This window comes from Rhinatrema bivittatum, chromosome 18 (genome assembly GCF_901001135.1).
Source record: "Rhinatrema bivittatum chromosome 18, aRhiBiv1.1, whole genome shotgun sequence".
Taxonomy (NCBI): Eukaryota; Metazoa; Chordata; class Amphibia; order Gymnophiona; family Rhinatrematidae; genus Rhinatrema; species Rhinatrema bivittatum.
In genome coordinates, this window is record NC_042632.1 from 53,745,382 (window position 1) to 53,757,318 (window position 11,937).

The following is an 11,937-nucleotide window of genomic DNA, read 5'->3' on the forward strand; positions in this document are numbered from 1 at the left end:
TGCAGACCAAATGCTGGCCACCAGCCCCATTCCCTCATCCCCCCCCCCCCCACCAATTATACCCACATATTAAATTTTTCAAAAGCCCCCCCCCCCCAACCCGGCTTCCCTTCCATCCCTCACCTCCCCTTAATCTTACCCCATCCCTGGGGCCCAATGGGTCAAGAGAGATTCCCAGTCACTCTGGTCCCACCAGTGCCAGAGTCTAAAATGGTCCTGGCCATTGGCAAGTAATTAGGGGGAGGGGGAAGGGCAGCCAGGGCAAGAAGTAAACAAAAAAAGAAAAACGCAGAAAATGTTAAGTTTCTTTGGTTTCATTTCCAAAGTGAAAGACACTGGAATAGGACTGGCCCTGCCCTTTCCTCGGTTCACTGAATCCCTGGCCTTTTACCGGTAGGCTGAGCAATGATTCAGAAATCATGCACAGGCAGTTTTTGCTGGGAATGCGGTGTGGAGTTACACAGCTTCCTTCAGGGCAGTGTAAATCAAACAAAAGAAAGCAAGAGATGGGAAAGAAGTTTAAGCACAGCGGCACGAGAGAGGCCAACAACGCGGAACTGCTCCCCCCCGGCCCAGCAGAACGGGGGCGCGACACCTTTGGGAATCAATATAATGGTTTAAGCAGCAAAGCGGAGCTGCGTACCTGTAACAGGTATTCTTATGGGAGAAGCAGGGTGTCAGCCCCCTCACACAACCCTCTCACCGCAGAGCGATGGCGTCCCCATGTGGGTGCGTGGTGGTACAGCAGGGCTGCAAAGTCTCTAGGAAGTCTGATTTCCATGCCAGGCTCCCTCTAGTGGCGTCCCCCATGGAGGAGGAGGGCCACCCTGCTTGTTCCTGTGTAACCGGGGGCCATATGTGGCAAGGGGGCCTAGGATTATGCAGGATTAATTACAAAATTTAAGGTAGAACTCAAAACCTGGCTGTTTAAATGCACCTATACAGAAACACAGTGACAGCAGAGTCTGGTTTTAAGCACATTGTTATTTTGTATTTTTGCTTTATCCTCCTGCACTTTAGCTAATTTTAATGCTTATTTTAGTATTTATGATTATTGATGCTTCATTGATAATTAAGTATTCTATATAATTAAGTATTCTATATTCTAGGACCCAAGGAATGCGATGACATTACAGTCCCCGGTCCCCTTTCTCCTCCTGTACTTTATTTCAGTTAAATTAGACCTTTTATTTATCTGTAAGCTCTGCATTGTTATTTGTTCCAATGTATTCCGCCCCTGAGGCGACAGTTTTTAGTTCCTTGTAAACCGGTGTGATATGTATATTATACAGGAACATCGGTATATAACAATAAAAAAATAAAAAAATAAATATTATCTGTTTATGTATTGATCATTACATAATTGTATTTTCTTGCTTTAATTTATTGTTCACCGTTATGATGATTTTACCGAGATTACGGTATAAAAATATACAAACCTTAAAACCTTTTTTGTCCTCCTACGGAGGCAATATAAAACAGAACTAAACATCTCTAGGGAAGCTTTTTAACATATCTTTTAACAATAAAAAAAATGCATTTTTCTTCTCAGAGGGTGCTAAAAACTACCTGTCACGTCTTTTTGTCTCTACTAGACTGTAAGCTCCATAGAGCGAGGACTGCCTCTATTCTCTCTGCCTATACTGCGCTACGTACATCAAGTCGGTAGTGCTATAGAAAGGTTTAGCAGGAGCAGAAGCATTAACCGTATGTAGCACCGTAAGCATCAGAGCAGATATGATCTTTGACTGAAGTACTGATTCGGAGAACAAGTGAGGGATGATAGGAGTGCCAGGGACCCTGGGAATGGAGCAGAATGACCTCACCACCGCCGCTGCTGGCGTTTGAGGCTTCTAGCTTGCCTCATTCTCTTGGTAACTTCAGAGTCATGATACTGCTAATACCAAAGTTCACATTTATTTGTTTGTTCATTTCAATTTGATTATCCACTTTGATCAGATGACTCAAAGCGGTTACAAATAACAAAACTTGCACGGTCAGCGCCAGCAAATGTCACATGAAACCATCATTCTGTGTTTGCAAATCCTTTTTACCAACATGAAAAATAAAACCAAAGGTTTTACATCAGGGGCTGTGTTTGCACCCTTAGAGAAGGAATGCCAGGGGTGTTTATAGAAAAAGGTTGTATATCAAATCATTTATTAGCCTAGCAAAAATATTAGTTCTATGTAGTTGTTATTTTCCCAAACACCATGGATTTCTCCACTCACCTTGGACTTCTCCTGGTGGAGCTCGATTTGAATGTCTGTTAGCTTGGTCCTGAGATCTTCATTAGCAGCTTGGAGAGCAACTATCAGTGCTTCGGGCTTCTCGCCCTTGGAACGACCTTTCTTTGACATGGTTGCTTGCTAATGTGAGTCTGCCCCTTGAGCACCTTAGGGGCAGGGCATCTTCTCGGTGGCCGGAGTCCAGCACACAGGCTGCTTTGCGCTCTTGGGTGTGTGGATCCCTCGTCAGCTGCTTTGAAAGAAACACACAGAACCTTAGTTTCAGGGAGAGTAATTTTCAAAGAGACTTCTGTGGACAGAAATGGTCTTTCAGAAAACTGTGCGACCAATATGCCCATATACATTGAATATGTCTATTTTAAGGTGGACGGGTAGAGTCTGAACGGGATTGGGACTTCTGAATGCACATAAATTCCCTCATCAAAATTACATTCATCAAATTCGCAGCTGTAAATGTGTGCGCATAGTTTTACCCGATAATTTTCAAACCAAATTACATGCCTAAATTTGTTTTGAAAATTGGTGTAACTTGGGTGCATAATGACCTGCAAATTCATGCCAGCTGTTATAAAGTGACCCCTAGAAGGGTAGCTCAGTCACATGCCATGAAAGAACAAAACGAGGCTTTTGTCTCTGCCAACAAAGCTGCTCCACAAAGTAAATCTGAAAATTCCAATCCAGTAACTCAGACTCGCACAAGGCTTTATCACCTTCTCCGGGTTTATTTTCTGGAATGTGATGCAAGAGCAGCCCATTTGACATCACCCTAGCTTGATGGGTCCATCAAGCTAGGGTGAGAGAACATAGTACAAAATTTTATCTTTGTGAGACTTCTCTCACTCCAAATGACGTTAAATCTTCACCAAGGTGTACCGTGCTGTCGTACATCTCACTCTACATGTGAAACTGGCCCCTAAATCCCAAACCAGCACTAACACCTCACCTCAACCTATTAGGCAACCCTCCTATAGAGATTTAAATAGGTGCAGACAGTGAGGCCTTCCCCTTCTCTCTCTCCCTCCACTCCTCTTCCCTCTCCCCCACCTCACCCCCAAGCCCAGAAATGGCCAAAATGCAATTCCAAAAATTTATTGCAAATTGCATTATGGCCATTTCATGCATATCGCACAGCATGCATTATGCTATCGCACGGTGCGATATTTCCCCTAACTTAACTAATTCCCGCCCAAAACTCCTCCCTGATCCTGCTCCCCCTAAAAAAATTTGAATTTGCGCCATGTGCTACAGCATTTTTCGCATGCGTTATGGCGTTAACGCGTGAGTTAACGCCATAACGCATTTTGAAGAATGATGCGGTCTGTTAGAGTGCTGCCTTTTTGTGACCCTCATCATTGTTCAGAAACAGATTTGTAAAACTTGGGGTGTAACTTGAATGGAGGCACAGATTCCAGAATATTCTAAAACAGATGAAACTGCCACAATATCAGACATTTGCTTTTTAGATGAAATTACATTCTGGGGTTGACAGATGGCTCCAGATTTTCAGGGCAAATTGATCCAGTCCTGGTTTTATCCCCTTGCATGTGGGAACTCGTAGCTCTGATTCTATTGCATTCCTTATGAAAAACAAGATTATAGGTGCATGCATGCAGTAGGTGAAACCACAACAAAATCAACCTGTTGAAAACTTCTGGATCCATTTGGTAACAGGCTATATTTTTATTTAATATCTGCTGGAATTAAAGACTTAGGACAGTATTCCTTCTGCCACTGTGGTAAGTACTGTAATATGCACCGCTCTCGCTGCCTGTCCATCTGTTCCTATTCATAAAATCACAATTTTTCCCCAGGCTTCATGACTGGTCAGAGAAGATCGCATGACTGAAAACAGACTGAAATGCCACCCTCTAAACATGCAGCCAACAGTGGTCATCTTGACATAATCAAAATTTTTTTCCTCTCTCTTACTGGCGGTTTTGCAAAGCAAATATAGGCTGGCAGTTTTGTTTTATGATATACACGTTTTTCCCTTGGCAGCTAGGGTGACCAGAGGCACTATTTCCTAAACCCTGATCCTAGCTGCTCAATCACTCTGCCTTCCCAGGAGTGCCTCACTGCCCGACAGGCATGCATACATAGGACACATGTATGTGTGTAAATAATGTACGGAGAGGGACATTTCCAGGGCCGTTTGCACATGTGATTAGTGATTGACACGTGCAAGTCCGCTCTCCCTCATTGATTGTGAAATACACGACCTGTCCACAATGCATGTGTTTTAGCCGCCTTCAGAGAGGGGGGGGGGGGGGGGTGACCAGGAGTATAACACGCGCGGACCGAATTTTCAAATCTCCCCACGTTATTTTCCATTCAGAAAATGTAGGCGCAAATGTCCCTGGGCAAGTGAAAGTAAACCTGTATTTATGCTTCGAAAATGAATGCAAAGTCCGCAGGTAAAAAGTGCAATTTTAAAACTGAAACCAAAACATCCTTAATTGACTGTTTTCTCTCACTATTGCTATTACTTCAATAGGTGAGTTAATTTTTACCTCTGTGTGTTCAACCGTCCACATACATCATTTCAGATAAAATAGTGCATACGGTATCTAGGGGGAAAAAAATGAAGAAGCTGGTTATCTCCCGTGACAGCAGATTTGTCTGTTTTAAGAAGATAATGCAGAAAACAAAAGAACCCTCTGAACGGTTACGGTCCATCCAACAGTTACAAGCAGGGGACCAACTCGAATTCCAGCGGCGCGCAGAACTTCTGGAGATTGACAATTAGGGGCCTTAATGCAGAATAACCAAAGCAACACAAATATACAGATAGGATTAAGTGGAAGAGCCCCCCCTGGCTGCCCCCACCCAATGCCACACAGATACTTTATTCTGATTGGGATCTACTTTCCAATACGAGAAGGAAGAGCCAGCTCATGCAGCAGCAGCCAGGATTTGTCCCCGAATGACTGGCGTCCTGCTTTTGACAGTGCTGACCCGCAGCCACATGCCGAGCCAGCTTGCTTGCCCAGTAGATGCCTTTCAAAGGCGAGCCTCTGGAATTTAACTTGTGTCGCCATAAGCAGGACATAGACAGCTTGCAATGCTTACATGTCTCCTTTGGACTAGAGGACGCACAATGCTGTGTGCCCTAACGCAGGAAAGTAATTTATTGCAATAACGTATATATGTTTACCTTTTTTGTTATATAGAGAGAGAGAGACATAGATAGAAAGATAGAAAGATAGATCGATAAATATCAGATGCTCCTTGCCCTCATCCGCCCGCAGGGGTCAACCATTGCCATTTTACAAAATGGTGCCAGTGGGGAGCGAATAGACCTCAGTCCTGCTCTCACTGGATCCCAGGAGGTCCAAAGTATTTGAGGGGTTTAGATCCAGGTTGAGGGGAGAGGAAGCTGGGGGGCCTTAGGGAGTCAAAGTGTGGGAGAGGTACTACTTTACTTGTGGCCAGTTGGACTCTTTAAGCACTCACCCTGGAAGTGTTAGAGCACATGTTACCTTTCTGATGCTCCCAGGGGAAAGTTAATTGCACCTTTTGAGGTGCAGTGAACTTTAATTGAACAACAGGGCTTGCAGATTTTAATGCAAAATAGACACAAAAGAGTGCCCCAGGAAAAACTATTTAAACAAGTGAAAAAGCTGCCTTCATACTGCCACCAGCATCCACTCTACCTCAGCAACAAGGTGTGGGGGGAGCATAGGCATTTTTAATCATTGTTGGGTACCACAAATCCGTCGTACAGGGTGTTGCTGCATCTTATTTTATCTATTACTGTGAAGCCTATTCTATTGATGTGAACTCTTCTTTAATTTAAAAAGATGTTAATCGATATTGTTTAAGCTTTTTTTTCACTTTATGTACTGAACAATTGTTTTGTGGTACCCAATGATTACAAATGCTTTGCTCCCCGCAGCATCTGATGTTGAAGTTGAGTGGATGCTGGTGGCAGTATGAGGGAAGCTTTTTCACTTGGGTTTTTCCTAGGGGACTTTTATTGTGGCTGTTTTATTTCTCTTTTCTTTTCTTTTTGTATAGTAAAATTTTATTGCAAGCCACATTATTTGATTTGAATAGTAATGAGCTGCTTTGCATGTGTTTGCATTCAAAGTAACTCATTACCGTATCCATATTGTGCCGGGTTTGTATGAGAATTCACATTCTCTGCGCAATGCTGTTTACTGGGCATTGCCGGCTTAAATTGAAAGCTCTCCTGGGATAGGACATTGCCTACGGTACCTGAATAGAAGTCACTTTCGAGAAGTAGTGAAAAGACGTGAGCTAAACTTAAATAAATAAATATAGGGATGGTAACTTTGATACTGGCGCGCAGGTGCTCATAGGCGCACATATGCCTGCTCACACCAAAGGACGTGGCCATTTTACAATATACGTGCATGTATGCCCTCATGGTATTAAATAGGCTGCACACACATACATGCGCACACAATTCTATATGGACACGCATGTGCGCACAAATGCCACCTCTACTGCCTAAGTGGGGGAATTTTATAAGGGATGAGCTCCGACGCCATAGGGAGTGTTCCCAGTTCACCCAGTTAAAGGATAGGACTTGCCAAAACCCCCCCCCCCCATTAAATAGTCTCCCTTTCCCCCTGTTAGCCCCAACCCTTAAAACCCCGCTGACTAGCCTAGGTTTTTTTATTTTATTACTTACGTGCCAGCGATAGAGAAGCTACACAGCAGGGGACCCTGGCGGGCGCTTGTGCACACATTCCATGTTCAAATCTCGCAATGCCCTTGCCCCGCCCCTTTTGTGGCGCCCTCTCTTGTGCACGTACCGGGAGATACGCACATACGCGGGAGGCTTTTAAAATCCACTTGGTGCGCGCCCGCTGGACACGCTCGCGTATCTCCTGGTTTTGGCATGCGCTGGGCTTTTAAAATTCACCCCTTAGGGTGGGCGACGTCGGCATCCGAAAGCTTGTCAGAAAAGGATTGCAGAGTCAAAAGGGAAAGGCTTTGGTTTGCTGCTGACACTGAGAGGTTTTCAGGAGGAGGGACATAGAAAAGTGGCATCTCTTTTGATCAAATAAAAAAAAATGTCTCTCCTCTAACGAGGGGCATTGGTAAATGCAAGGAGCAATGGGGATGCTGCCCAGAGATTAAAATACTGCATCCTTCCCTAAAGAAGGATAAAATAATAAACAATTCACACGGAGTGGCAGAAGGGCGCTTTGCTTGATCTAAGTCCCGGAATGCTGTTTTACATGAAGGATGCCTCTTTCTGATTGGTTACCATGGAGGTCATTAGCAAAGGTCACCTTCTCCTTCAATGAGAAGTTTTTGTAGCAGTCAAAGAACATTTCTGAATTCTAGTGAGATATATATATATATATATACAGTAATATATTTCTAATGGGATAGTAATATTTTCTTCTCAGCATAAAAACAAAACACTTTCAAAGAGACACGATAATACTGTTGAACCACAGGAGAAGCGCATATGTTAAGGTTAATCATGTAAACGTGAACGAGGATGCTTGCCAAACACATTCCCAAGTCTTCTCCAAGGCACGGTGCGCTCCCTGTCAGCTTAGGCAACGCGGACAAGCGAAAGCCCAGCATTTTCTGGAGTGGCTGGCATGCTAAGCTGAGGAGGAAGCAGAAGTCACAGGTGGTAACTTTTAAAGTGGCCCGCGGGCGCACATGTGTGCACTTGTCAGCCCACGCCCAGGTAAGCGGCCATGCTATAATATACGCATGTATATGCGCACGTTATGAAATATCCGGCTGCATGCACAGTGCGTGCAATTTTAAGTGCATGCGCGCTTCTGACACAAACGCCTTTTCTATTGCATAAGTGTGTGTGTGGGTGGGGGGATTTTAATAGATGTCTGCCAACGCCATTACCCGTTTTCTCAGTTCATTCCCAGTTCATCCAGGCGAGGGGTAGGAATTACAGAACCTCTAGTTTAATAGCCTCCCTTCCCCCTGTAAGCCCTGACCCTTAAAATCCCGCTGATCTAGTTATCTTTATTTTGTAACGTACATGTCCTCCATAACAGCAGCAAAGTTACGCAGCAGGGGATCCCGGTGCGCGCCTGCGTGGGAATTTACGTGAAAATTTGAAGTTGAAATCCAGGACTCTTCCTCGCCTCTCCCCTTTATTGGAAATTTTCATTTGTGGTGCGCAGCGGGAGATATCCGGAGGCTTTTAAAATCCGCTCAGCGCACGCCGGCTGAACACATTCGCGCATCCCCTAATTGATGTGCGCGTCGGGCTTTTAAAATTCACCTTTTTGCTAATGCGCTGGCCCACTTTGCTCACCACTCTGAAGATGCTGACAGGAGTTAGAGGGCTGCCTTTACTGGAGACCCTGGAACTGATTACTGCAGCTTGTTCACATAAAAAAAAAACCCCCCGAAAGCATCAACATTAGGCTTACATCTTTCTGTGCAGCTGCCGCTATTTCTTTCCACCACAACACAGGAGCTCGTCTGGGTGCAGTAACTTGTAGGGAGCACGCAGTCCCCTCCTCCACACAGAGTGTGAATTGTAGATTTAAAACGTTTGCACAGTGTAACCATTTGGTAAGTAAAGTGAAACTATGTATACAATAAAAAACAATATAAATGAGGTTCAGAGTTTTTGTTCTACAACAGTACTTCCACAGTTTGGGGCTTGATCCCCAGAGACACAGAATAGGAAAAAAAAGCCTTAGTAAATTTGGCCCTTTTTCAAACCTTCTCCCATTTAGTGCTGTCGTCTTTGCTCCCTCCTCCCCAGATGACAGGTTGGTGCACCCTCAGCATCCCTCATCTGCTGGCAGCTCTCCTCCCTTCCTCCACGGTTCGCCCATGACGGATCTCCTGTGCCACAGCAGCACTGCAGCCTGAGCCACGGGGCCAACCCTGAAATCTCTTGGGAGGTTTCTATTCTGCTAGGCAAAATTTTCTTATACGAGACCCTTCCAAAATAATAATAATAATCGTCATACTAAACAATACTAAAAAGTTAAAAAAAAGAATAAAATGACGCTTGTCTGTCTAAGCTCTTGGTGAGGAAAATGCAGTTCCTGGGCTGAAGGTAATAAATTCATCTAGCTCAAGATATTTGCCTGAACAGATCAAGAGAGAACTTCTGACAATTTCTAAGGCCGCGTGAACAATGCGGACCTCGTCTCCGCCGGGCGTTGCAGTGAAACGCGTTTGCCAAAGGCCCAACTTGCCTCATTCTGCTCAGGGAAATTCTGCTGTGAGATTCTTCCCATGTCCAAGGATAAACCGTCTCCAAATTGATATGGCAAAGCGTGAAAGGTTTCTCCTCATTCTTTTACTGCTGTCCAGTGCCAGCAAATTGGCTGGACAAAGTTTTATCCTAGCCAGAGAGCACTGTTGGAAAAAAATATATTAGCTCTTATGAGGCTGTGGATTGAACAAAGAAGATAAGAGGAACAAGGCAGAGGAAGGGCAGCTCATGCGGCAGGAGAGAGAGATCTGCTGAGTTCAGTGGCGCCAGCAATAACAGACAGTTCTGCGGTAGGGGTGTGCATGGTAAACATTTGATTATTTTTAGGGGGTTGCATTTTTTTATATTTTTTTAATTTTGTTACTTACTTTGTGTACCCGCAGAATATCAATTTTATGTGCATGGGTACAATTTTATGACGCATAAAAAATATATGCATGTAGAGCAATGATACAAAACAAAATGTTTGCACCCCACTATTCTCCAGTGTGAAAAGCCAGTGGTGGTGGACTTCTTCCATGAGATGTCCAAAGGAGAGAATAGGAAGGCGTTTCAGGTCTGGGTGGGACTCTGTAAAGGATCAGGGATGTGCTATCACTTGAAAACGACACAAACAACAAAAGGAAGCGGTTTTGTTTTATTTTTGTATTTATTTATTTAGAGCAGTTTATTACCTGCCCATTACCAGTCACCTGTTCTGGTAATGGGTGGGCTACAAAATTACACAATTCAAAATCGGACCGCAATCAAATATATGAAACAACGATGAAAGAATGATTAAAACAAAAACCAGAACACCCTAAGTAAATTGAAAAGCTTTCCAAAACAGGTAAACCTTAATCTGCTCCTGTGGCTGTGAATCTCCTCTGGAAGACCATTCCACAAAGATGGAGCAACACAGGAAAAAGCCCGATTCCTGGTTTCCTGCAGCCTAGCAGTTTTAGCCTCAGAAACCAAAAGTAAAAAAAGCCCCTGCTGATCTCAATGCCCGAGCCAGGGATTATACCAAGAAAAAGTCCTCAGGTAGTGTGCACCTTCCCCATTGATAGCTCTAAATGCTAAAGATAATGCCTTAACCCTAATTCTTTGGCTAACCGGAAGCCAATGCAGAGCTTTCAACACTGGGATAATGTGGTCTCTAAGGGGAGTCCCAGGTAGCAAATGAGTGGCTGCATTTTAAGACTAACTGTAATGCCCTCAGGTGACATTTCGATAATCCCACATATAGGCCATTACAGTAGTCTAAGGTAAAAAAAAAACAAAACCAAAAGCCTATATAACAACCCTGAAATCACCTCTGTCTAAAACGTACTTCAGGCATCGCACTTTATTGAGCTTGAAAAACCCAGCTCGTGTGGTACAACTGCAGACAGTCACGTCTGAAAAAAGAAATAGGAATCCAGGTGCACCCCTAAACTCCTAGCTGAAGCCAATATGGGGATAGCCAGACCGTCGAAAGGTAAATGAACTGAAAAATTATCTATAGTACTTTTGGAAATTCGGAGAATCTCAGTCTTAGAAAAGACTATTCATATGCATCCAAGCATTTACCCTGGAATCCAGGGTTCAAATCCTTCTGCTGCTCCTTGTGACCTTAGGCAAGTCGCTTTACAAAAACAAAAGGTGTCTTCCTGAGCCTCCCTCACTGGAAAGATCATCTGAATGTCATCTGCAGAATTCATAAAGAAAATCCCCAACTCTTGTAGCAAATGACAGAGTGGGAGCAAATAAAGATTAAAAAGCACCAGAGATAAGGAGGAACCCTGGGGGTCACTGGGTCCCAAACAGGTCTCTGGTCACCTGTACGGACTAGGAAAGAGCTGAACTAATGACAAACTTTTTCCCCCAACTCCCACCTCTCCCATCCTCTGTTCCAATAACTTGTGGGAGGTAGCATCAAACGCTGACGATGCCTCTAATAGCCTCTAGCTTCTGGTCCAGTTCCCGCAAAACAAAGTCAGAAGCGGAGATTAGCAGAGATTCCAATCTGTGACCTTTCCGAAACCCACATTGCCGCTCGTGTGGAATCTTATTATCCTCAACATAGCTCATGAACTGATTCAACTCTACTCTTTCCAGAACTTTACCTAGCGAGGGAAGAATGGAAATTACATAATATAAGAACATAAGAAATTGCCATGCTGGGTCAGACCAAGGGTCCATCAAGCCCAGCATCCTGTTTCCAACAGTGGCCAATCCAGGCCATAAGAACCTGGCAATTACCCAAACACTAGAAAGATTCCATGCTACTGATGCAATTAACCACCTCCTCTGGCAACAAATTCCAGAGCTTTATTGTGCGTTGAGTGAAAAAGAATTTTCTCCAATTAGTCTTAAATGTGCTACTTGCTAACTTCATGGAATGCCCCCCTAATCCTTCTATTATTCGAAAGTGTAAAATAACCGATTCACATGTACTCGTTCAAGACCTCTCATGATCTTAAAGACCTCTATCATATCCCCCCTCAGTCGTCTCTTCTCCAAGCTGAACAGCCC

At 44.0% G+C, this 11,937-nt stretch overlaps 1 protein-coding gene across 2 annotated transcripts in view; it reads right to left on the reverse strand.

Moving 5' to 3' along the window:
* The window catches only part of JAKMIP2 (janus kinase and microtubule interacting protein 2), a 38,135-nt gene extending 33,363 nt beyond the window's left edge, over window positions 1-4,772 (reverse strand). For both annotated transcript variants that reach the window (XM_029583993.1, XM_029583994.1), the window contains exons 1-2: window positions 4,760-4,772; window positions 2,232-2,481 (exon numbers count right to left, since the gene is read on the reverse strand). In XM_029583993.1, the coding sequence (XP_029439853.1) occupies window positions 2,232-2,360 (129 nt within the window). In that variant the 5' untranslated portion in view covers window positions 2,361-2,481; window positions 4,760-4,772. The remainder of the gene's footprint in view (window positions 1-2,231; window positions 2,482-4,759) is intronic.
* Window positions 4,773-11,937: the final 7,165 nt, after the last annotated feature.